We start from the raw sequence: 27,232 nt of genomic DNA, 5'->3' as shown, positions 1-27,232 counted from the left end.
ACTCGAGCCCCTTTAAGCTCTTCCAGCCCTTTCTCTGATTCCTTCAACGGGGGTCCCATTCTCAGTTCAGTGCTTTGCTGCTGGCATTCGCCTCCGTATTTGCTGTATTTTGGCTGTGTCTCTCAGGAGAGATCTACATCCGGCTCCTGTCAGTCTGCACTTCTTTGCTTCATCCATCTTATCTAATTGGGTGGCTGTATGTGTATGGGCCACATGTGGGGCAGGCTCTGAATGGGTGTTCCTTCTGCCTCTGTTCTAAACTTTGCCTCCCTTTTCCCTCCCAAAGGTATTCTTGTTCCCCTTTTAAAGAAGGAGTGAAGCATTCACATTTTGGTCATCCTTCTTGAGTTTCATGTGTTCTGTGCATCTAGGGTAATTCAAGCATTTGGGCTAATAGCCACTTATCAATGAGTGCATACCATGTGAGTTTTTCTGTGATTGGGTTACCTCAATCAGGATGATATTTTCCTGTTCTATCCATTTGCCTATGAATTTCATAAACTCATTGTTTTTGATAGCTGAGTAATATTCCATTGTGTAGATGTACCACATTTTCTGTATCCATTCCTCTGTTGAAGGGGATCTGGGTTCTTTCCAGCTTCTGGCTAGTATAAATAAGGTTGCCACGAACATAATGGAGCATGTGTCTTTGTTATATGTTGAGGCATCTTTTGGGTATATTCCCAAGAGAGGAATAGCTGGGTCCTCAGGTAGTTCAATGTCCAATTTTCTGAGGAACCTCCAGACTGATTTCCAGAATGGTTGTACCAGGCTGAAATCCCACCAATGATGGAGGAGTGTTCCTCTTTCTGCACATCCTCGCCAGCATTTGCTGTCACCTGAGTTTTTGATCTTAGCCATTCTCACTGGTGGGAAGTGAAATCTCAGGGTTGATTGGATTTGCATTTTCCTTATGACTAAAGATGTTGAATATTTCTTTAGGTGTTTCTCAGCCATTCGGCATTCCTCAGCTGTGAATTCTTCATTTAGATCTGAACCCCATTATTTAATAGGGTTATTTTTCTCCCTGTGGTCTAACTTCTTGAGTTCTTTGTATATTTTGGATATAAGTCCTCTGTCCGTTGGAGGATTGGTAAAGATCTTTTCCCAATCAGTTGGTTGTCGTTTTGTCCTAACCACAATGTCCTTTGCCTTACAGAAGCTTTGCAGTTTTATGATATTCCGTTTGTCAATTCTTGATCTTAGAACATAAGCCATTGGTGTTTTGTTCAGGAAATTTTCTCCAGTGCCCATGTGTTCGAGATGCTTCCCCACTTTTTCTTCTATTAGTTTGAGTGTATCTGGGTTGATGTGGACGTCCTTGATCCACTTGGACTTAAGCTTTGCACAGGGTGATAAGCATGGATCGATCTGCACTCTTCTACATACTGACCTCATGTTGAACCAGCACCATTTGCTGAAAATGCTCTTTTTTTCCATTGCATGGTTTTGGCTCCTTTGTCAAAAATCAAGTGACCATAGGTGAGTGGGTTCATTTCTGGGTCTTCAATTCTTTTCCACTGGTCTGTCTCTTTGTCTCTGTACCAATACCTTGCAGTTTTTATAACTATTGCTCTTTAATACTGCTTGAGTTCAGGGATAGAAATTCCCTCCAGAAGTCCTTGTATTGTTGAGGATAGTTTTAGCTATCCTGGGTTTTTGTTATTCCAGAAGAGTTTGAAAATTGTTCTGTCTAACTCTTTGAAGAATTAGTTTGGTATTTTGATGGACATTGCACTGAATCTGTAGATCACTTTTGGTAAAATGGCCATTTTTACTATACTAATCCTTCCAATCCATGAGCATGGGAGATCTTTCCATCTTCTGAGGTCTTTTTCAATTTCTTTCTTCAGAGGTTTGAAGTTCTTATCATACAGATCTTTTGCTTGCTTGGTTAAAGTCACACCGAGGTACTTTATACTGTTTGGGTCTATTATGAAGGGTGTCATTTCCTTAATTTCTTTTTCGGCTTGTTTCTCTTTTGCGTAGAGGAAGGCTACTGGTTTATTTGAGTTAATCTTATACTCAGTTACTTTGCTGAAGGTGTTTATCAGGTTTAGTAGTTCTCTTGTGGAATTTATGGGATCACTTAAATATACTATCACATCATCTGCAATTAGTGATATTTTCACTTCTTTTCCAATCTGTATCCTCTTGATCTCCTTTTGTTGTCTGATTGCTCTGGCTAGAACTTCAAGAACTATATTGAATAAGTAGGGAGAGGGTGGTCAGCCTTTTCTAGTACCTGATTTTGGTGGGATTGCTTCAAGTTTCTCTCCATTTAGTTTAATGTTCGCTACTGGTTTGCTGTATACAGCTTTTAATAATTTTAGGTATTGGCCTTGAATTCCTCTTCTTTCCAGGACTTTTATCATGAAGGGGTTTTGAATTTTGTCAAATGCTTTCTTAGCATCTAATGAAATGATCTTGTGGTTTTGTTCTTTCAGTTTGTTTATATAATGAATCACATTGACGGTTTTCCATGTATTAAACTGTCCCTGCATGCCTGGGATGAAGCCAACTTGATCATGGAGGATGATTGTTTTTTTTTTTTTCTTTGTTTATTTTTTTTTATTTTTTTTATTAACTTGAGTATTTCTTATATACATTTCGAGTGTTATTCCCTTTCCCGGTTTCCGGGCAAACATCCCCCTCCCCCCTCCCCTTCCTTATGGGTGTTCCCCTCCCAACCCTCCCCCCATTGCCGCCCTCCCCCCATAGACTAGTTCACTGGGGGTTCAGTCTTAGCAGGACCCAAGGCTTCCCCTTCCATTGGTGCTCTTACTAGGATATTCATTGCTACCTATGGGGTCAGAGTCCAGGGTCAGTCCATGTATAGTCTTTAGGTAGTGGCTTAGTCCCTGGAAGCTCTGATTGCTTGGCATTGTTGTACTTTTGGGGTCTCGAGCCCCTTCAAGCTCTTCCAGTTCTTTCTCTGATTCCTTCAATAGGGGACCTATTCTCAGTTCAGTGGTTTGCTGCTGGCATTCGCCTCTGTATTTGCTGTATTCTGGCTGTGTCTCTCAGGAGAGATCTACATCCGGCTCCTGTCGGTCTGCACTTCTTTGCTTCATCCATCTTGTCTAATTGGGTGGCTGTATATGTATGGGCCACATGTGGGGCAGGCTCTGAATGGGTGTTCCTTCAGTCTCTGTTTTAATCTTTGCCTCTCCCTTCCCTGCCAAGGGTATTCTTTTTCCTCATTTAAAGAAGGAGTGAAGCATTCACATTTTGATCATCCGTCTTGAGTTTCCTTTGTTCTAGGGATCTAGGGTAATTCAAGCATTTGGGCTAATAGCCACTTATCAATGAGTGCATACCATGTATGTCTTTCTGTGATTGGGTTAGCTCACTCAGGATGATATTTTCCAGTTCCAACCATTTGCCTACGAATTTCATAAACTCGTTGTTTTTGATAGCTGAGTAATATTCCATTGTGTAGATGTACCACATTTTCTGTATCCATTCCTCTGTTGAAGGGCATCTGGGTTCTTTCCAGCTTCTGGCTATTATAAATAAGGCTGCGATGAACATAGTGGAGCACGTGTCTCTTTTATATGTTGAGGCATCTTTTGGGTATATGCCCACGAGAGGTATAGCTGGATCCTCAAGTAGTTCAATGTCCAATTTTCTGAGGAACCTCCAGACTGATTTCCAGAATGGTTTTACCAGTCTGCAATCCCACCAACAATGGAGGAGTGTTCCTCTTTCTCCACATCCTCGCCAGCATCTGCTGTCACCTGAGTTTTTGATCTTAGCCATTCTCACTGGTGTGAGGTGAAATCTCAGGGTTGTTTTGATTTGCATTTCCCTTATGACTAAAGATGTTGAACATTTCTTTAGGTGTTTCTCGGCCATTCGGCATTCCTCAGCTGTGAATTCTTTGTTTAGCTCTGAACCCCATTTTTTAATAGGGTTATTTGTTTCCCTGCGGTCTAACTTCTTGAGTTCTTTGTATATTTTGGATATAAGGCCTCTATCTGTTGTAGGATTGGTAAAGATCTTTTCCCAATCTGTTGGTTGCCGTTTTGTCCTAACCACAGTGTCCTTTGCCTTACAGAAGCTTTGCAGTTTTATGAGATCCCATTTGTCGATTCTTGATCTTAGAGCATAAGCCATTGGTGTTTTGTTCAGGAAATTTTTTCCAGCGCCCATGTTTTCCAGATGCTTCCCTAGTTTTTCTTCTATTAGTTTGAGTGTGTCTGCTTTGATGTGGACGTCCTTGATCCACTTGGACTTAAGCTTTGTACAGGGTGATAAGCATGGATCGATCTGCATTCTTCTACATGTTGCCCTCCAGTTGAACCAGCACCATTTGCTGAAAATGCTATCTTTTTTCCATTGGATGGTTTTGGCTCCTTTGTCAAAAATCAAGTGACCATAGGTGTGTGGGTTCATTTCTGGGTCTTCAATTCTATTCCATTGGTCTATCTGTCTGTCTCTGTACCAATACCATGCAGTTTTTATCACTATTGCTCTGTAATACTGCTTGAGTTCAGGGATAGTGATTCCCCCTGACATCCTTTTATTGTTGAGGATAGCTTTAGCTATCCTGGGTTTTTTGTTATTCCAGATGAATTTGCAAATTTTTCTGTCTAACTCTTTGAAGAATTGGATTGGTATTTTGATGGGGATTGCATTGAATCTGTAGATTGCTTTTGGTATAATGGCCATTTTTACTATATTAATCCTGCCAATCCATGAGCATGGGAGATCTTTCCATCTTCTGAGGTCTTCTTCAATTTCTTTCCTCAGTGTCTTGAAGTTCTTATTGTACAGATCTTTTACTTGCTTAGTTAAAGTCACACCGAGGTAATTTATATTATTTGGGTCTATTATGAAGGGTGTCGTTTCCCTAATTTCTTTCTCGGCTTGTTTCTCTTTTGTATAGAGGAAGGCAACTGATTTATTTGAGTTAATTTTATACCCAGCCACTTTGCTGAAGTTGTTTATCAGCTTTAGTAGTTCTCTGGTGGAACTTTTGGGATCACTTAAATATACTATCATGTCATCTGCAAATAGTGATATTTTGACCTCTTCTTTTCCGATCTGTATCCCCTTGATCTCCTTTTGTTGTCTGATTGCTCTGGCTAGAACTTCAAGAACTATATTGAATAAGTAGGGAGAGAGTGGGCAGCCTTGTCTAGTCCCTGATTTTAGTGGGATTGCTTCAAGTTTCTCTCCATTTAGTTTAATGTTAGCAACTGGTTTGCTGTATATGGCTTTTACTATGTTTAGGTATGGGCCTTGAATTCCTATTCTTTCCAGGACTTTTATCATGAAGGGGTGTTGAATTTTGTCAAATGCTTTCTCAGCATCTAATGAAATGATCATGTGGTTCTGTTCTTTCAGTTTGTTTATATAATGGATCACGTTGATGGTTTTCCGTATATTAAACCATCCCTGCATGCCTGGGATGAAGCCTACTTGATCATGGTGGATGATTGTTTTGATGTGCTCTTGAATTCGGTTTGCCAGAATTTTATTGAGTATTTTTGCGTCGATATTCATAAGGGAAATTGGTCTGAAGTTCTCTTTCTTTGTTGTGTCTTTGTGTGGTTTAGGTATAAGAGTAATTGTGGCTTCGTAGAAGGAATTCGGTAGTGCTCCATCTGTTTCAATTTTGTGGAATAGTTTGGATAATATTGGTATGAGGTCTTCTATGAAGGTTTGATAGAATTCTGCACTAAACCCGTCTGGACCTGGGCTCTTTTTGTTTGGGAGATCTTTAATGACTGCTTCTATTTCTTTAGGAGTTATGGGGTTGTTTAACTGGTTTATCTGTTCCTGATTTAACTTCGGTACCTGGTATCTGTCTAGGAAATTGTCCATTTCCTGAAGATTTTCAAGTTTTGTTGAATATAGGTTTTTATAGTAAGATCTGATGATTTTTTGAATTTCCTCTGAATCTGTAGTTATGTCTCCCTTTTCATTTCCAATTTTGTTAATTTGGACACACTCTCTGTGTCCTCTCGTTAGTCTGGCTAAGGGTTTATCTATCGTGTTGATTTTCTCAAAGAACCTACTTTTGAATCTGTTGATTCTTTCTCTGCTCCTTTTTGTTTCTACTTGGCTGATTTCAGCTCTGAGATTGATTATTTCCTGCCTTCTACTCCTCCTGTGTGTATTTGCTTCTTTTTGTTCTAGAGTTTTTAGGTGTGCTGTCAAGCTGGTGACATATGCTCTCTCCTGTTTCTTTCTGCAGGTACTCAGAGCTATGAGTTTTCCTCTTAGCACAGCTTTCATTGTGTCCCATAAGTTTGGGTATGTTGTACTATCATTTTCATTAAATTCTAAGAAGTCTTTAACTTTTTTCTTACTTCTTCCTTGACCAGGTTATCATTGAGTGGAGCATTGTTCAACTTCCATGTATATATGGCTTTTCTTCCCTTATTGTTATTGAGGACCAGCTTTAGCCCGTGGTGGTCTGATAGGACACATGGGATTATTTCTGTCTTTCTGTATCTGTTGAGGCCTGTTTTATGACCAATGATATGGTCAATTTTGGAGAAAATACCGTGAGGTGGTGAGAGAATGTACATCCTTTTGCTTTAGGATAGAATGTTCTATAAATATCTGTTAAGTCCATTTGGTTCATGACTTCTCTTAGTCTGTCTATGTCTCTGTTTAATTTGTGTTTCCATGATCTGTCCATTGATGAGAGTGTGGTGTTGAAATCTCCTACTATTATTGTATGAGGTTCAATGTGTGTTTTGAGCTTTAGTAAGGTTTCTTTTACGTATGTAGGTGCCCTTGTATTTGGAGCATAGATATTTAGGTTTGAGAGTTCATCTTGGTGGATTTTTCCTTTGATGCATATGACGTGTCCTTCCTTATCTTTTTTGATGACTTTTAGTTGAATATCGATTTCATTCGCTATTAGAATGGCTACTCCAGCTTGCTTCTTCCGACTATTTTCTTGAAAGTTGTTTTCCAGCCTTTCACTCTGAGGTAGTGTCTGTCTTTGTCTCTGAGGTGAGTTTCCTGTAGGCAGCAGAATTCAGGGTCCTCATTGCGTATCCAGTTTGTTAATCTATATCTTTTTATTGGGGAGTTGAGGCCATTGATGTTGAGAGACATTAAGGAATAGTGATTATTGCTTCCTCTTATATTCATATTTGGATGTGAGATTATGTTTGTGTGCTTTTCTTCTCTATGATTTGTTGCCAAGACGATTAGTTTCTTGCTTTTTCTAGGGTGTAGGTCGCCTCCTTACGTTGGGCTTTACCATTTATTATCCTTTGTAGCGCTGGATTTATAGAAAGATATTGTGTAAATTTGGTTTTGTCATGGAATATCTTGGTTTCTCCATCTATGTTAATTGAGAGTTTTGCAGGATACAGTAACCTGGGCTGGCATTTGTGTTCTCTTAGGGTCTGTATGACATCTGTCCAGGATCTTCTGGCTTTCATAGTCTCTGGCGAAAATCTGTTGTGATTCTGATAGGTCTGCCTTTGTATGTTACTTGACCTTTTTCCCTTACTGCTTTTAATATTCTTTGTTTATTTTGTGCCTTTGGTGTTTTGACTATTATGTGACAGGAGGAGTTTCTTTTCTGGTCCAATCTATTTGGAGCTCTGTAGGCTTCTTGTACGTTTATGGGCATCTCTTTCTTTAGGTTAGGGAAGTTTTCGTCTATGATTTTTTTGAAGATACTTACTGGTCCTTTGAGGTGGGAGTGTTCACTCTCTTCTATACCTATTTTCCTTAGGTTTGATCTTTTCATTGAGTCCTGGATTTCCTGCATGTTTTGGACCAGTAGCTTTTTCCATTTTATATTATCTTTAACAGTTGTATCAATGATTTCTATGGAATCATCTGCTCCTGAGATTCTCTCTTCTATCTCTTGTATTCTGTTGATGATGCTTGTATCTACGGCTCCTTGTCTCTTCCTTTGGTTTTCTATATCCAGGGCTGTTTCCCTGTGTTCTTTCTTCATTGCTTCTATTTCCACTTTTAATTCCTTCAACTGTTTGATTGTGTTTTCCTGGAATTCTTTCAGGGATTTTTGTGATTCCTCTCTATAGGCTTCTACTTGTTTATTTATGTTTTCCCACGTTTCTCTATGGGAGTTCTTCATGTCTTTCTTGAAGACCTCCAGCATCATGATCAAATACGATTTTAAATATAGATCTTGCTTTTCTGGCATGTTTGGATATTCAGTGTTTGCTTTGGTGGGAGTATTGGGCTCTGATGATGCCATGTCGTCTTGGTTTCTGTTGCTTGGGTATCTGTGCTTGCCTCTCGCCATCAGGTTGTCTGTGGTGTTACTTTGTTCTGCTTTTTCTGACAGTGGGGAGACCATCCTATAGGCCTGTGTGTCAGGAGTGCTGTAGACCTGTTTTCCTGTTTTCTTTCAGCCAGTTATGGGAACAGAGTGTTCTGCTTTCAGGCGTGTAGTCTTTCCTGTCTACCTGTCTTCAGCTATTCCTGTGGGCCTGTGTCCTGATTCTACCAGGCAGGTCGCATGGGGCAGAAAAGTTGGTCTTACCTGTGGTCTCATGGCTTGTGGGGAGTTGCTTTTTAGATCTCCGTGAGGGCTGCAACCAGGAGGGCCTGTGCTGCATTTTCTGGTAGCATCCGTTCACTGGGGTCCCAGATGGTGTTAGGTGTTTTCCTCTGGAGTCAGAAATGTGGGCAGTCTCTTCTGGTTTCCCAGGCGTGTCTGCCCCTCTGAAGGTTTAGCTCTCCCTCCCATGGGATTTGTGTGCAGAGAACTGTTGATCCAGTCCCTTCAGGTCTAGGTGGTATCTGGAGCACAGGGGACCTGCAGCTCCAGAGCCCCTATCTTCCGGTTCCCAGAGGTAGTATACAATTTTCTCTTGAGCCAGGGAGGTGGGCAGGGGTGGGCAATATTGGTGGTTTCTCCCGCTCTGCAGTCTCAGGAGTCCCCACCTCTCTGAGCAGTGAGCTCTCTCTCCCTAGGGGTTTGGGAGCAGTGAGCTGCGGGCCGGGATCAGCGAGGTTGGGGCTGCAGCTAAAAACCATAAGTGTCTGGTCCAGAGGAATTTTGCCTCTGTGGGTCCTGAGACCACCAGGCAGGTTGCTTAGAGTAGAAAAGTTGGTCTTACCTGTGGCCCTGCAGCTCAAGTTTGCTCATGGGAGGTTGCTTTTGAGCTCTCTGTGAGGGCGGCAACCAGGAGGGCCTGCGCCGCCTTTTCCGGGAGCCCCTGTGCACCGGCTTCCCAGATGGCATTAGGTGTTTTCCTCTGGAGTCAGAAATGTGGGCAGAGTGTAGTCTCTTCTGACTTCCCAGGCATGTCTGCTCCTCTGAAGGTTTAGCTCTCCCTCCCTTGGGATTTGGGTGCAGAGAACTGTTGATCTGGTCCCTTCAGGTCCAGGTGGTGTCTGGAGCATGAGGGACCTGCAGCTCCAGTGCCCACACATTGTCTTAAGTAAATATTAACTCTTTAACACTCACTTTCATAATTAGAAGCCTGAGAAACTCAGCAGAAACTATTTTGAATTAACCATCTCTGGAAGTGAAATTGCTCTTTGTTTCTATCTGCAGCAGTTGGTGCAGATTAGCTAGCCCTGAAGAATTGGCTACCATTCACAGAAGTATCATAGAGGTGAGATTTTCTTAAAAGTGTTTCCTTGAGGTCAATATACAGAAGGTGTGATCTGGATGTAGTTAAGGCTATCTCAAATTGGAAGTTGAACTTGGTAATGTGTAAGAGTCTATCACATGGTACTGGTTTTGGCAATATAAATCCTGAGTTTTCAAAGATTCATCAGGAGCAGCTAAGGCGTGGCACCACGTGGTAAAATCAGAGTTCCTGAGAAGAGGCCAGGAGGTCATTGTAGGTCCTCAGAATAAAGGAGATATGTAGGCATATATTTTTCCCAAACTACTTTACTAAGCATTCAACCTCCCCTCTAGCCCACCACCCACCAGAGGTGGTGGAAAAGAAAGGTTATTTGGACACACAGGAAGTCCACTTGGCAGTCACCACACAGGAACCAACAAGGGCAGCTCAGTGTACAAGAACCCATAAGACTCGCCATCTGGCCAAAGACTAAGGAAGAAGCAAGAAGCCTCAGGAACCTCAGGGAAAGTTCTAAGCCTAGTTTTTCTCTATGTTCCCACAGGCAGAGCTCAGCAACACAGGGTAAAGTAAAACCAGTGCATGCATATCACTATTGAAGAATAGAAAGGTGGAGCAAAGCAAGCCAATGCTTAAGTTCCCACTGTCTATGGCACCATGCTTTTATTCTTCCTGAACATTGTGTGTCCTTTAACATGGTTGCTATAGCAGAGTTTCTGTGTCTTTTTCAGAAAATAAATTCCTTCATGTGTCTGCTTTAGCAAAACCACATTTGACCTGTGTTCCCCCAGTAACATATCACTTGTCATAACTGACTTTCCAAAGATCTCAGAAGTTTTCACTTCAGAGATATCATGACAGTGCAGTGATTACAAAGACAGGGTAGCTTAAGAGTGCAGCTATCCCAAGATTGTGAGGTAAGTTGTGTGTGTTGATGTGGCAGACTGAGGAAAGTGTAGCTCCACAAGGTCTTTGATGTTCAGAAGGTCGTGAATTCTGTATGTCAGATACTGAGCTATTTACATTGTCACATTTCAGTTTTGCTTTTATCTGATTATAATTATGCATTGTTTTCCCCTTTTGAAATAAGATTTGACTAATTATGAATTTTATAGGACCCTATAAAATTATAGTCAGTAGGGTTGACTATAGTCTATAGGGACCCTATCGTCTATAGTAATAGACAATTTAAAAAGACTTTGAGCTATTAAACTGATGGAAATTTAACAAAAATAAGGAAATCTTAAGTTTGGACTGAAATATATACTGATATTAGCATGAGAACTCAACATGAGGGACAAATGAAAAGAGGAAAGGGTATGATCGAATAGTTGTGTGCTTCTGTACTAGGCTGATAAAAGATCATTTTGTTGGTTAGTTTTGGTCAACTTGAAAGAAAGAGTTGCCTGAGATAAGAGAATTGTCTCCATCAGATTGGCTTATGGACATGTATGCAGCATATTTCCTTGATCTGTAGTTGATGAATATGGGCACAGCCCAATGTGGGTAGTGTCATGTCTGAAAATGTGTGCCTGCCTTGCCTAAGAAAGGTAGTTGAGCAAGTTAATAGTAGTGCTCCAAACTGGTCCCTGTATCAATTTCTGCGTCCAGGTTGCTGCTTTTTATTCTCTCATTGATGGATTTCCCTTCTTTCACAAATTGCTTTTGTGCCGTGGGTTGTAACTGAAGCAGAGGCAAACTAGGCTAGGTCATGGCAAAGCAGATGTGTCCTCCGATGCCTGCTTGTTATGCACTAATGACCATTACCGCAAACTCCCACCTCATACTTAGGGCTTACGGAAACTGAGAGCTTGCAGCATGGCTTTGGATGAACAGCCTGATTGTGTCAGTGCAATGACGTTTGTTTTGTGGTCTCCACTCTACCATCCTAAGGGTGGGAAGAGCTGAGGTTGGAGCTGCTGTCTGTTTCCTGTGCTTATCTCCACACTATTTGTTTCTCCATTCCTTTTAACTGTCCTGCCACACCTTAATCCACTTCCTTCCTCTTGTCAAAATATATTTTGTTCCCTAGATTCTTATTATTCACACACTTACACTGATATAGCGTTGAGCCCCTCTTCTTACAGTGGAAGCATATTTCTTCCCAGATAAAGGGTAATATAAACAAATCTGTAGGGCAGTAGACAATGGCAGGAAACTTGGAAGGTTGAGTAGGTTCAGATGCCATAGCACCCAGGCATCCACCTGAGACGGTAGGTGGCTCCCTCATTCCTACCAGACTCCTGGCCTGGAACACGTGACACACTTCCCACATAAGGAAACTTGACCTATGGTCGTGTAGCCCCGGAACAAAGTTTAGCTAATAAGCTTCCCTTCCCAGACATTCCTTCCTGAAAAAGGTATTTTCGTCTCTGGTTCTTCCTGAGGAATTGGTATGCACCTATTTTCCACAATGAATAATCAATAAACTGTTTGGAACCAAGGACTGTCTCTTTCATTAAGAACAGCTATGGGGAATATGGAGAAGGTCTTGCTTACAGAGCCACAGCCTAATCCTCACGTAGAAGGCTCCATGACAGCTTCCACTGAACTGAGGACTTTCACAGATGAGCTAAAGAGGAGTTTTCCATTCTCCCAGGTCCAGTCTCACCAAAGACCTGGAAACCTGGAGCTTGATTCCCAACTCCTCTGTGCAGCACCCCGTAGTGATGGTATTCCTGGGAGTCAGGGAACACCAGATTTGGCCTCATACCTCCTAGGCTGTGTTTTCCTACCCCCGAGATGTGTTTCCAGCATCTGGTAGAGCAGAGTAAACACAGTCTAGCTCTCCACATGCCACTTGTCCAAGCAACATGTGCCACACCACAGTGGCAGGTTAGAACGCAGACCCACACAAATTAACTTATTTTTTATATTGTAAACCTTTAATGATATTATATAATACCACCTATAATTTATATTTATGCATTATATATTACTATTATTATAATTATATATTCTGATGTATAATACTATAATTTAATATTTCTTATATTTACTATTCAGGTTTGGAAAACATGCCATCACAGTTTGTGTGGTGCTGTTGTAAAAGAGAGCAGTAATTTACAAGGATAAAGATTCGTTTCGCAGAGTTATGAAGGGGAGAAAGCACACATATATGGGACAGCTTCTGCCATGGGGAGATGTGCTGTGTCTATAAAGGAATAAAATTTGGAAAACAACCTTCAGAAGAGAGGCAGAACTGCAGATGGAATGCAGAAACTCAACCCTTTTTAATATTGACATTAATTTATCCATGAGTGTAGTACCCTCATGTTCTAGCTGTGCCTCCATAGACTACTCACAACACTTGCATTTGGGAGTAACTAGCCTCTGCATGGTTTCTCAGGGGTAAAGGATGTTATATTACTCAAGTGAATGGAGCCAACAGAATATTAACGTTTTTGGAAATGAGTTTATTAGACTGACTTATACAATAGGGCAGTACAACTGACTGGATACCTACTGGAGAGGTTGAAACTGGCAATTGATCGGCCCACAAAGATCAAGAGTCCCAATCACAGTCTGGCACTGAAGGCTTTGAGGATTCCTGGAGAGCCCATGTTGGAGGACTGAAGAATATGGGTTCCATGATCAGTGAATGGCAGCAACAACAAAAAATTAATGGCACTCACTAGCAAGGGCTGAGGTCCTGCAGGATAGGCAGCTCTTTGGTTTTGTTGTATATGAGCAGCTCCTGTCAATGCCATAGGTCTAGGCAGGTCTGGGTCCATCAACTGATTCTTCTTGGAAGTGCCCTTATATCCCTTCCATGACATATGTCTCTTTTCTGATTCTAGATCCAATTAAGATCAACATCAAGACTAAGCACCACAGATTAACATTTCATACTTTGGCATCCTTCCCTGAGTTTCAAAATTCCCATCTCCTTCAAGTGTACAACACCTTCATTCCATTCCAATAACTCCAATATCTTATTTCAGTTAAACAATTCACAAATCCAAAGACCAGAATATCACTCCAATCCAAATGATGCGAGAGAAAATTCAAAGCAAGAGTGATATAAAGGGTGATAGTTTCAGAGCCTATGATGTTAATTAGTAAATGGTGTGCTTTCATAATTCAATGCAGAGAGATATAGGGCCGACATAATTTTCTCTTCCTTTGGTGAACATAAATATTTTTCAAATATTTTTTATTCCCTCATAACTATATCCCAACTGCAGTTTCTGCTTCCTGTTCTCTTCCCAGCTCCCCTGCTTCTGACACTTTGCTTCATTTCCTCCTCCATTTCCCTTCAACAAAAGGCAGGCCTCTCAGAGATATCAACCAAACATGGCAACATGCCTCTCTTAATGGGAAAAATGGGCAATAGAAAAAGAGAACGTAATTTCACATCTAAGCTTTGACAATACAAAACACATCAAAGTGTAATAGAAAAAGACTTTGTAACCTGAACCCATTAACACAGCAAGTGTGCCCTGCAAAGTCTGGAAAAACTACTTTCTGCTGGTCTTCTGAGGTCAGACTATACCAAATCCCCATGAAACACTGTCCAATTGAAGATTCTCTGTTGTAGCCCTCTTTTATTTTTTTCCATCTTTATTAAATTGAGTATTTCTTATTTACATTTCAATTGTTATTCCTGGGCCAACATCCCCCTAGTCCCCACCCCTCCCCTTCTTTTTTTTTTTTCTTTTTTTTTTTTTTTTTTTTTTTTTTTTTTTTATTAACTTGAGTATTTCTTATATACATTTCGAGTGTTATTCCCTTTCCCGGTTTCCGGGCAGACATCCCCCTTCCCCCTCCCCTTCCTTATGGGTGTTCCCCTCCCAACCCTCCCCCCATTGCCGCCCTCCCCCCATAGACTAGTTCACTGGGGGTTCAGTCTTAGCAGGACCCAGGGCTTCCCCTTCCACTGGTGCTCTTACTAGGATATTCATTGCTACCTATGGGGTCAGAGTCCAGGGTCAGTCCATGTATAGTCTTTAGGTAGTGGCTTAGTCCCTGGAAGCTCTGATTGCTTGGTATTGTTGTACTTTTGGGGTCTCGAGCCCCTTCAAGCTCTTCCAGTTCTTTCTCTGATTCCTTCAATAGGGGACTTATTCTCAGTTCAGTGGTTTGCTGCTGGCATTCACCTCTGTATTTGCTGTATTCTGGCTGTGTCTCTCAGGAGAGATCTACATCCGGCTCCTGTCGGTCTGCACTTCTTTGCTTCATCCATCTTGTCTAATTGGGTGGCTGTATATGTATGGGCCACATGTGGGGCAGGCTCTGAATGGGTGTTCCTTCAGTCTCTGTTTTAATCTTTGCCTCTCCCTTCCCTGCCAAGGGTATTCTTTTTCCTCATTTAAAGAAGGAGTGAAGCATTCACATTTTGATCATCCGTTTTGAGTTTCGTTTGTTCTAGGGATCTAGGGTAATTCAAGCATTTGGGCTAATAGCCACTTATCAATGAGTGCATACCATGTATGTCTTTCTGTGATTGGGTTAGCTCACTCAGGATGATATTTTCCAGTTCCAACCATTTGCCTATGAATTTCATAAACTCGTTGTTTTTGATAGCTGAGTAATATTCCATTGTGTAGATGTACCACATTTTCTGTATCCATTCCTCTGTTGAAGGGCATCTGGGTTCTTTCCAGTTTCTGGCTATTATAAATAAGGCTGCGATGAACATAGTGGAGCACGTGTCTCTTTTATATGTTGAGGCATCTTTTGGGTATATGCCCAAGAGAGGTATAGCTGGATCCTCAGGCAGTTCAATGTCCAATTTTCTGAGGAACCTCCAGACTGATTTCCAGAATGGTTTTACCAGTCTGCAATCCCACCAACAATGGAGGAGTGTTCCTCTTTCTCCACATCCTCGCCAGCATCTGCTGTCACCTGAGTTTTTGATCTTAGCCATTCTCACTGGTGTGAGGTGAAATCTCAGGGTTGTTTTGATTTGCATTTCCCTTATGACTAAAGATGTTGAACATTTCTTTAGGTGTTTCTCAGCCATTCGGCATTCCTCAGCTGTGAATTCTTTGTTTAGCTCTGAACCCCATTTTTTAATAGGGTTATTTGTTTCCCTGCGGTCTAACTTCTTGAGTTCTTTGTATATTTTGGATATAAGGCCTCTATCTGTTGTAGGATTGGTAAAGATCTTTTCCCAATCTGTTGGTTGCCGTTTTGTCCTAACCACAGTGTCCTTTGCCTTACAGAAGCTTTGCAGTTTTATGAGATCCCATTTGTCAATTCTTGATCTTAGAGCATAAGCCATTGGTGTTTTGTTCAGGAAATTTTTTCCAGTGCCCATGTGTTCCAGATGCTTCCCTAGTTTTTCTTCTATTAGTTTGAGTGTGTCTGGTTTGATGTGGAGGTCCTTGATCCACTTGGACTTAAGCTTTGTACAGGGTGATAAGCATGGATCGATCTGCATTCTTCTACATGTTGCCCTCCAGTTGAACCAGCACCATTTGCTGAAAATGCTATCTTTTTTCCATTGGATGGTTTTGGCTCCTTTGTCAAAAATCAAGTGACCATAGGTGTGTGGGTTCATTTCTGGGTCTTCAATTCTATTCCATTGGTCTATCTGTCTGTCTCTGTACCAATACCATGCAGTTTTTATCACTATTGCTCTGTAATACTGATTGAGTTCAGGGATAGTGATTCCCCCTGAAGTCCTTTTATTGTTGAGGATAGCTTTAGCTATCCTGGGTTTTTTGTTATTCCAGATGAATTTGCAAATTGTTCTGTCTAACTCTTTGAAGAATTGGATTGGTATTTTGATGGGGATTGCATTGAATCTGTAGATTGCTTTTGGTAAAATGGCCATTTTTACTAAATTAATCCTGCCAATCCATGAGCATGGGAGATCTTTCCATCTTCTGAGGTCTTCTTCAATTTCTTTCCTCAGTGTCTTGAAGTTCTTATTGTACAGATCTTTTACTTGCTTGGTTAAAGTCACACCGAGGTACTTTATATTATTTGGGTCTATTATGAAGGGTGTCGTTTCCCTAATTTCTCTCTCGGCTTGTATCTCTTTTGTATAGAGGAAGGCAACTGATTTATTTGAGTTAATTTTATACCCAGCCACTTTGCTGAAGTTGTTTATCAGCTTTAGTAGTTCTCTGGTGGAACTTTTGGGATCACTTAAATATACTATCATGTCATCTGCAAATAGTGATATTTTGACCTCTTCTTTTCCGATCTGTATCCCCTTGATCTCCTTTTGTTGTCTGATTGCTCTGGCTAGAACTTCAAGAACTATATTGAATAAGTAGGGAGAGAGTGGGCAGCCTTGTCTAGTCCCTGATTTTAGTGGGATTGCTTCAAGTTTCTCTCCATTTAGTTTAATGTTAGCAACTGGTTTGCTGTATATGGCTTTTACTATGTTTAGGTATGGGCCTTGAATTCCTATTCTTTCCAGGACTTTTATCATGAAGGGGTGTTGAATTTTGTCAAATGCTTTCTCAGCATCTAATGAAATGATCATGAGGTTCTGTTCGTTCAGTTTGTTTATATAATGGATCACGTTGATGGTTTTCCGTATATTAAACCATCCCTGCATGCCTGGGATGAAGCCTACTTGATCATGGTGGATGATTGTTTTGATGTGCTCTTGAATTCGGTTTGCCAGAATTTTATTGAGTATTTTTGCGTCGATATTCATAAGGGAAATTGGTCTGAAGTTCTCTTTCTTTGTTGTGTCTTTGTGTGGTTTAGGTATAAGAGTAATTGTGGCTTCGTAGAAGGAATTCGGTAGGGCTCCATCTGTTTCAATTTTGTGGAACAGTTTGGATAATATTGGTATGAGGTCTTCCATGAAGGTTTGATAGAATTCTGCACTAAACCCGTCTGGACCTGGGCTCTTTTTGGTTGGGAGACCTTTAATGACTGCTTCTATTTCCTTAGGAGTTATGGGGTTGTTTAACTGGTTTATCTGTTCCTGATTTAACTTCGATACCTGGTATCTGTCTAGGAAATTGTCCATTTCCTGAAGATTTTCAAATTTTGTTGAATATAGGTTTTTATAGTAAGATCTGATGATTTTTTGAATTTCCTCTGAATCTGTAGTTATGTCTCCCTTTTCATTTCTGATTTTGTTAATTTGGACGCACTCTCTGTGTCCTCTCGTTAGTCTGGCTAAGGGTTTATCTATCTTGTTGATTTTCTCAAAGAACCAACTTTTGGTTCTGTTGATTCTTTCTATGGTCCTTTTTGTTTCTACTTGGTTGATTTCAGCTCTGAGTTTGATTATTTCCTGCCTTCTACTCCTCCTGGGTGTATTTGCTTCTTTTTGTTCTAGAGCTTTTAGGTGTGCTGTCAAGCTGCTGACATATGCTCTTTCCTGTTTCTTTCTGCAGGCACTCAGCGCTATGAGTTTTCCTCTTAGCACAGCTTTCATTGTGTCCCATAAGTTTGAGTATGTTGTATCTTCATTTTCATTAAATTCTAAAAAGTTTTTAATTTCTTTCTTTATTTCTTCCTTGACCAGGTTATCATTGAGTAGAGCATTGTTCAATTTCCACGTATATGTGGGCATTCTTCCCTTATTGTTATTGAAGACCAGTTTTAGGCCGTGGTGGTCCGATAGCACGCATGGGATTATTTCTATCTTTCTGTACCTGTTGAGGCCCGTTTTTTGACCAATTATATGGTCAATTTTGGAGAAAGTACCATGAGGAGCTGAGAAGAAGGTATATCCTTTTGCTTTAGGATAGAATGTTCTATAAATATCCGTTAAGTCCATTTGGCTCATGACTTCTCTTAGTCTGTCTACATCACTGTTTAATTTCTGTTTCCATGATCTGTCCATTGATGAGAGTGGGGTGTTGAAATCTCCCACTATTATTGTGTGAGGTGCAATGTGTGTTTTGAGCTTTAGTAAGGTTTCTTTTACGTATGTAGGTGCCCTTGTATTTGGGGCATAGATATTGAGGATTGAGAGTTCATCTTGGTGGATTTTTCCTTTGATGAATATGAAGTGTCCTTCCTTATCTTTTTTGATGACTTTTAGTTGGAAATTGATTTTATTTGATATTAGAATGGCTACTCCAGCTTGCTTCTTCTGACCATTTGCTTGGAAAGTTGTTTTCCAGCCTTTCACTCTGAGGTAGTGTCTGTCTTTGTCTCTGAGGTGTGTTTCCTGTAGGCAGCAGAATGCAGGGTCCTCGTTGCGTATCCAGTTTGTTAATCTATGTCTTTTTATTGGGGAGTTGAGGCCATTGATATTGAGAGATATTAAGGAATAGTGATTATTGTTTCCCTTTATATTCATATTTGGATGTGAGGTTATGTTTGTGTGCTTTCATTCTCTTTGTTTTGTTGCCAAGACGATTAGTTTCTTGCTTCTTCTAGGGTATAGCTTGCCTCCTTATGTTGGGCTTTACCATTTATTATCCTTTGTAGTGCTGGATTTGTAGAAAGATATTGTGTAAATTTGGTTTTGTCATGGAATATCTTGGTTTCTCCATCAATGTTAATTGAGAGTTTTGCTGGATATAGTAACCTGGGCTGGCATTTGTGTTCTCTTAGGGTCTGTATAACATCAGTCCAGGATCTTCTGGCCTTCATAGTTTCTGGCGAGAAGTCTGGTGTGATTCTGATAGGTCTCCCTTTATATGTTACTTGACCTTTTTCCCTTACTGCTTTTAATATTCTTTCTTTATTTTGTGCGTTTGGTGTTTTGACAATTATGTGACAGGAGGTGTTTCTTTTCTGGTCCAATCTATTTGGAGTTCTGTAGGCTTCTTGTATGCCTATGGGTATCTCTTTTTTTAGGTTAGGGAAGTTTTCTTCTATGTTTTTGTTGAAGATATTTACTGGTCCTTTGAGCTGGGAGTCTTCACTCTCTTCTATACCTATTATCCTTAGGTTTGATCTTCTCATTGAGTCCTGGATTTCCTGTATGTTTTGGACCAGTAGCTTTTTCCGCTTTACATTATCTCTGACAGTTGAGTCAATGATTTCTATGGAATCTTCTGCTCCCGAGATTCTCTCTTCCATGTCTTGTATTCTGTTGGTGAAGCTTGTATCTACAGCTCCTTGTCTCTTCTTTTGGTTTTCTATATCCAGGGTTGTTTCCATGTGTTCTTTCTTGATTGCTTCTATTTCCATTTTTAATTCCTTCAACTGTTTGTTTGTGTTTTCCTGGAATTCTTTCAGGGATTTTTGCGATTCCTCTCTGTAGGCTTTTACTTGTTTATTAATGTTTTCCTGTGCTTCCCTAAGTGTGTTCATGTCTTTCTTGAAGTCCTCCAGCATCATGATCAAATATGATTTTGAAACTAGATCTTGCTTTTCTGGTGTGTTTGGATATTCCGTGTTTGCTTTGGTGGGAGAATTGGGCTCCGATGATGCCATGTAGTCTTGGTTTCTGTTGCTTGGGTTCCTGCGCTTGCCTCTCGCCATCAGATTATCTCTAGTGTTACTTTGTTCTGCTATTTCTGACAGTGGCTAGACTGTCCTATAAGCCTGTGTGTCAGGAGTGCTGTAGACCTGTTTTCCTCTCTTTCAGTCAGTTATGGGGACAGAGTGTTCTGCTTTCGGGCGTGTAGTTTTTCCTCTCTACAGGTCTTCAGCTGTTCCTGTGGGCCTGTGTCTTGAGTTCACCAGGCAGCTTTCTTGCAGCAGAAAATTTGGTCTTACCTGTGGTCCTGAGTCTCAAGTTCGCTCATGGGGTGCTGCCCACGGGCTCTCTGCAGCGGCAGCAACCAGGAAGACCTGTGCCGCCCCTTCCGGGAGCTTCAGTGCACCAGGGTTCCAGATGGTCTTTGGCTTTTTCCTCTGGCGTCCGAGATGTGTGTGCAGGGAGCAGTCTCTTCTGGTTTCCCAGGCTTGTCTGCCTCTCTGAAGGTTTAGCTCTCCCTCCCACGGGATTTGGGTGCAGAGAACTGTTTATCCGGTCTGTTTCTTTCAGGTTCCGGCGGTGTCTCAGGCGCAGGGGTCCTGCCGCTCCTGGGCCCTCCCCCACGGGAGCCCAGAGGCCTTATACAGTTTCCTCTTGGGCCAGGGATGTGGGCAGGGGTGAGCAGTGTTGGTGGTCTCTTCCGCTCTGCAGCCTCCGGAGTGCCCACCTGACCAGGTGATTGGGTCTCTCTCTCACCGGGTCTGGGGGCAGAGAGTTGCTGCGGGCCGGGATCCGCGGGTGTGGGACTTCCCCTAAACACAGAACGTGCCCGGTGCTAGAGAAATTCTGCTTCCGTGTGTCCCAAGCTCACCAGGCAGCTTTCGTGCAGCAGAAATTTTGGTCTTACCTGTGGTCCCGAGGCTCAGGTTCGCTCGTGGGGTGCTGCCCAGGGGCTCTCTGCAGCGGCAGCAACCAGGAAGACCCCCTCCCCTTCTTATATGGGTGTTCCCCTACCCATCCTCCCTCCATTACTGCTGTCCCCCTAACAATCACGTTCACTGGGGGTTCAGTCTTGGCAGGACCAAGGACTTCTCCTTCACTGGTGCTCTTACTAGGCTATTGATTGCTAAGTATGCAGTTGGAGTCCAGGGTCAGTCCATGTATTTGGGTAGTGGCTTAGTCCCTGGAAGCTCTGGTTGGTTGGCATTGTTGTTCATATGAGGTCTCAAGACCCTTCTAGCTCTTTTAGTCCTTTCTCTGATTCCTTCAACGCAGGTTCCATTCAGAATTCAGTGGTTTAATGATGGCATTTGCCTATGTATTTGCTGTATTCTAGCTGTGTCTGTCAGGAGAGATCTACATCCGGTTCCTGTCAGCCTGCACTTCTTTGCGTCATCCATCTTATCTAGTTTGGCGGCTATATATACATGGGCCACATGTGGGGCAGGCTCTGAATGGTTGTTCCTTCTACCTCTTCAAGACCTCATGAAGGTGGATTAGCAGTTGAGGGACACCCTATTTCCTTATAGTGTATGACTCAAAAATAATGTCATTAAAAACTAAACTATGTTGGAGGCCTAAGATCATGAAACAACTGCATGCCATGACACTTCAGTTTAACTAAGGAAGAATCAGACATACCTCCGGTTGATCCCATGGCAATAGCTAGCAAGCTAAAAGATAGAGGCACCAGGAGGCTTACTTTAGGCTGGAAAGTGAATAGGCAAAGATAGATTCCTCCTTGGTAGCTGGGGACACATCTCAGCAACTGACAATAACGTGAGATGGATAGTTTTGCACTTGAGGTGAGTGGTGACTCCAATTCTTCAGTTTTTTATCTGTTGTTCACATTTATAATTGTTACCAATACAACAGTTTATTTTCTCTTCTTGGAATTGTCCTGGCATCTGCAATAAAATATAGTCAAAGCAAAATCACACCTTGCAACATGCCAATGCAAGAAACAGGGACAGAACAGCATGACCCTTGTAAATGCAACTTCTTAATTATGAAACAACCAGATGCTGTAATTGGTGAAAGGCCAGAGGATTTAAATTGTTCTGGTAATAATGATTGTGTAGTAGGAGACAAAGAGCAGGTGAATTCAATCTGGGGCATGGAGAGAAAAGATACATAGAGAAAAAGCAATCTGCAGATGAATGAACTAATAGCTTTGTGGATTATACACATTAGAGATTAACTCTGAGTTACCAATAATGCATCAGTATCATATAAAGGGAAGAAGCAAAAGAAGTTCTCTTGGAGTCACTTAAACAACAGCAAGTCCAGATTTGAGACCTCTATTCCATGCTCCCTTTGTCTTCTATCTGCTGCCTGTTGCTTGAGTCTGAATTGGTTCCTGTCTGAAGGTTGAGTCTGTCCCTGTATTTTATCTATTCTGTCTATATATGTCTGTTGTATGACTGAGTACATCTCTTTTGTGTATTTCTGTGTAAGTTATTATCTATTTCTTCTACCCCTACGGGAGGGTTTGATTCTCTTTATCAACAGAACAGCCCAGAAAACATCAAATGTGGAAAGATGGTATACATATCAAAACTATTTAACATAGTTAATATATAGGATTAAGTCACTATCTCCAACTGAGTCCACTTGAATCAGATACCAAACATCAGTATTTATCAAGCAATATCTGTAAATGTTGCTTTCAGTATTTTATAGTAGATCTCACAATGTTACATTCAACTTCCATATATCCTGCATCCAGGAAGTGATCCACCTGCGATATCTAGGTCAAGTGATAAAAGAGTACATAACTAAAAAGTACAGCTATGTACAATCTTAGCTTGTAAAATTGATTACACAGCAAAACCAAGGCAGGTCACAGTGATTTTTATATTTAATTTCTTAAAACGGGTTAAATAAACATGCTGGGGACAGAGTAATATGGTAGCCCTAAGTACTTAAGTAACCTCAAGGTGTGCTAATAACTTTGGCTGTGAGGTTCAACATCCTAGTTTCTTAGAATGTAGAAAATATTTTGATAAAATTGCATTGTCACACATCAATAAGTATGAAAAAGTCAGAAAAGGTGGAAGATAATTCACCAATGGAATAGAGAAAAAAACCAACTATGTTGGAAGTGAAAAAACATCTCAAAAGGTAAACATAATACCTTGGGGCCAGGCATGTGAGTACACACCTTTAGTCTCAGCACTTTGGAGAAAAAGGCAGGCAGATCTCTAGAAGTGTAAGTCCATTTTGGCCTACACAGAGAGTTCAAGGGCATCCAGGTATATATAGCAGCAACCTCTACCAATAATTAATGAAGATGATGATAATAGAGAGGATACGATCTCTTACAGACTCAATCAAGCAGAAGAAAGAATATGAGGACAAACTCAAAGAAATATTTTGTAAGATATATGAAAGAAAAATAAACAAAATCACACTCTCTTTGATGAAAAAACAAATCACAGAATAAAAGAAAGAATTAAACAAGAATGCATAAAACGTTTAGTTAAAGAAACTGTGATTGGAAATTCTCCAAATCTATAGAAATAAGTAGACATTGAAACAGATGAATTATTCCAAGCACCAGATAGAATAAGAAGAGAAAACTCTCAGTTACATTGTGTAAGTCATGGTGCCAACAATGCAGAACAACACTCAACACTAATGTGGATGGAAAACCATCAGCTTACCTACATTGGCAGAAACATCATAATAATACATATTCTCTTATCAAAGCCAAGAATACTTGGAGATATATGCTTCAAGCTCTGGAAAAAAATAAACAGCCACGAGCCAGGATTACTCTTTCCAGCCAAAGCTATCTCTTTATATTGACCGAGAAATAACTTTTAGAGAAGCAGCTCATGTGCACCAAGGAGCTGGTGCTTATGATGCTTAAGAAGATGCCATACACAATTGAGGAAGGGAGCTGATGCTGCATGTGGTACATAAGTTGATGGCATATATGAATGACAAAGGCTGATAGTCTCCACCATGACAGAAGAGGAAAGCATATGTTTTATGAGATGGGCGGCTAAAACAAAGGACACTAGGGAGTAATTAACCATGTCTAGTACTTAAAGCTAGCAAACTCTTGATCTGAGCAGGAGAGGGAAGGAGAGAGAGAGAGAGAAAGAGAGAGAAAGAGAGAGAGAGAGAGAGAGAGAGAGAGAGAGAGAGAGAGAGAGAGAGAGGGGAGAAACCAACAACAAACTTTCAGTGGTATTTAACAATTTCAACAATATTCCTAAGTATAAAATGGCCTCAACTAACCAATGAAAATACATAGACTGATTGAACGTGACCTTTGTCTCAGGAAACCAAACTCACTCAGATCCTCACAGAGTAAAAGACATAGCATTGAAAAGAAAGTCTATAAGTAAACACAAGTGGTATAGCTATGGAGATGGCTGATAATAGTTATTTCAACCTCAATGTAGTCAGAGTAAGATATAAAATATGTTATTTTATAATAGTAGAGGAAAAAAATTGTCAAGGAGATTAAGCATGGGAAGATGATATAGTTCAGTGGAAAAGGATGCATGAAGCTGAATCAGGAAATCTGTATATACTCTTTCCCTGAAATCCACATGCTATATGAAGAGAATTGACCCCTGCTTTTCTAACCTCTATGTTGAGCCATGGCATATGGCATATACCCATGACCCTATGTAAGTACAAATATATGTGTCAATTATTATGATATCCAATTTCACAAAACAAATGTTGACAGATGATTGATTAGATATGTCCTGATTCAGCAAAGGTTTCCATGTATCATGGGCATATCTAGATAGGTCATCTAGACAAAGAGTCACCAAAGAAACATAAGAAGTATTCTATACCACAGATCAAAGAACATTACATATAGGTACATATTCCATTCAGCAGTTACAGGATACATATTCTCGGCCTCAAGTGGAACCTATTCAAAAATAGATTACATTCAATGCCGCAAGTGGAGTATTATTACATACAAAGCAGCAACTCTTGTATCTTAGCAGATTGTAGTGAGATAAAACTAAAAATCAATAGAAAGAAAGTATGGAAACTAAACAAATACAGACTCTTTAACAACCCACTTCCAGATGACTGGAGGATCCTTGAAGGAGTTAAAAGTTCCTGGAATTAAAGAAAAAGGAAAGCATAGATGATCTGAATATTTTTCATATAGGCAAGAAAGTTTTAAGAGGGAAGTTTATAGTTACAAGTGCTTATACTCACTGAGAAGCTATGGTCAAGTGATGGTTGCCTGGAAATGCAGTCATTTTCCTTTAGGGATGGAGGTCCTGAGAGGCTTCCTACATAGTTAAGACTATCATATACCCACACATGTACAAGTGGGACTAATGGATTCATTGCACAAAGAGAGGGAAATAGAGGGAAAGGGAGGGGGGATGGAGAAAGAGAATGTTAAGTTTGAGTGGAAAAGGGTTAGAGAGGTAAGGAAGGAATTTGAAGGATGTGAATGGAAAAGTAGATGTGTAGTAGGTTTGGCCTACTGCAGCTTGTATTCCAATATTAATTTGGGTCCCTCAAAAAATTGTTTCCATGAGAAAGTCCACACAAAAGACACTGAGGGACACTGTTCCCACTTAATTCTGACTGGTAAATAAAGATGCCAGCAGCCAATAGTTGGGAAGAAGAGAGAGAATCAGTCCAGGATTGTGTGTTCCCAGGTTAAAGACCACGAGGTGGAGACCTTAGAAGAGAGTGCCGGAGAGAAGGGATCCACCATGGGTTAGCTGAGCCATAAAACATGGCCATTTGAACTGGCCTGTTGGAGTAGGAGAACCCCTATGAAATAGTAATAACGGGGTTATAAACAGAAAGTAGATTCTAACTGCATGGAGGGCAAGCAGCTGCCCAGCTACTGTGCTGCTTAAGGCGCATTAAAATATAAGGCTGTGTATGTTGTGTCTTTCATTTAGGAACTTCAATTGTCTAAGGCAGGAAGGAACACCACAGTGACATTTATTAAATTGTTGTAAGAGCAGATTTGATCCAAGCACATGCATGTATGAATATTAAAAAAAATATTTTAAAAACAGACATGAGGCACTGCCTATCCCAATTTGAAAAGTAAATATCATAAAATTCTCAAATATATAACCTAGGGAGACTCATTAAGTTCTTGAAAAAAACAAAAGTTGTAACAAGAGATAATAAAAATCAAAGGCAGAAATGAATGTGGACTAGAGCAACTCAAACAAAAGAGTCAAGACTGCTAAGGCCTTAGCCATATTCATCAAAATAAAAAACACAGAAGTCCCAAAGTCATAATTTGATATGAAACGTGGGAGTTCACTCCAGATTCCAATGAAATAGAATTATTAGGAGGTACTTCAAGTTTTATTATCTGAAACCTGTAAAATCTTAATAATATGGATAAATTCCTAGACACAGATGAGCTACCATAGATAAATAAGGAACATATGATCCATTGAAAGATAACCCAAGCAGCCAGTCCAATTCATGTACTCACAGAAATCTCTAAATAAAGAAAAGCAATGACTGAACACATCCGTTACCACTTCTCCTAAACATTTAATACAGAGCTAACATCTTTATCCCTGGAACTGTTCTCTAAAACAGAAATGGAATGAGAATGGCATTGTTGGGCATCAGTGGGAGAAGCCCTTGTTCCTGTGAAGGCTCATTCCCCCAGTGTAGGGAAATGCCAGGGAGGTGATGCAGGAGTGGGTGGGTGGGAGGGAGAGAATCCTCATAGAAGCAGGGGGAGGAGGAAATGAGAGAGGGGGTAACTGGGAAGGGGGATAACTTTTGAAATGTAAATACATAAGCAATTAAATAAAAAGAAAACAAAAAAGCCTATTTTCAATACAAAGAACAAAAAGAATTTTCATTCTTATGAATAAGTAAACTGGATTTCATTTCATTCTCAGTTGTGGGAACAGATTAACTCCTACACATGATGTAGATTCAACACCTGCCAGGAAAGCAGAAGCATTACTTAAGTGTCCTGTGAAGGCAAACATCAAGTCAATTCAGCTTATCTTGAAGAGTGGCAAACCATGAACTCCAAATGTCATTGTGTGAAACTGAACGATGGTCATTTCATTCCGGTGCTGGGTTTTGGAACTGCTATGCCTTCAGAGGTAAGACCAGTAGTGATGCTGCTGTTGAGGGTTCAGAAGAAGTAGAATCAGAATTAATGTAAGTATGCCTGACTTGTAAAGTCATTCACTTTCTGGTGCTTTTATAGAGCCAACTGGTAAAGATATTGCTGCAATACAGTTTCTTTAATAAGACGTACAAGCCCTTTACTTTGCTGCTCTGCTTTGAGTTTGACTATCTCATTTTAATTGCAGTGTATGGGCTAAGTAAAGGTCTTCATGTATTCTTTTTCTGGATGTTAATGTTTCACTATCAAGCATGTGGATCTTTAACC

General features: G+C 40.6%; 1 protein-coding gene across 10 annotated transcripts in view; it reads left to right on the top strand.

Annotated features, from left to right (window-relative positions):
• The window catches only part of Akr1c2 (aldo-keto reductase family 1, member C2), a 48,260-nt gene that overhangs the window by 5,527 nt on the left and 15,501 nt on the right, over window positions 1–27,232 (top strand). For 3 of the 10 annotated variants that reach the window (NM_001440119.1, NM_001013057.2, NM_001440118.1), the window contains 1 exon segment: window positions 26,727–26,939. In NM_001440119.1, coding sequence (NP_001427048.1) covers window positions 26,856–26,939 — 84 coding nt within the window. In that variant the 5' untranslated portion in view covers window positions 26,727–26,855. 10 annotated transcript variants of the gene reach the window in all.

The sequence above is a fragment of the Rattus norvegicus genome, chromosome 17, assembly GCF_021556685.1.
Source record: "Rattus norvegicus strain SHRSP/BbbUtx chromosome 17, alternate assembly SHRSP_T2T, whole genome shotgun sequence".
Lineage (NCBI taxonomy): Eukaryota > Metazoa > Chordata > Mammalia > Rodentia > Muridae > Rattus > Rattus norvegicus.
The sequence above is the reverse complement of the archived record's forward strand: the minus strand, read 5'-3'. Positions and strand labels throughout refer to the sequence as shown.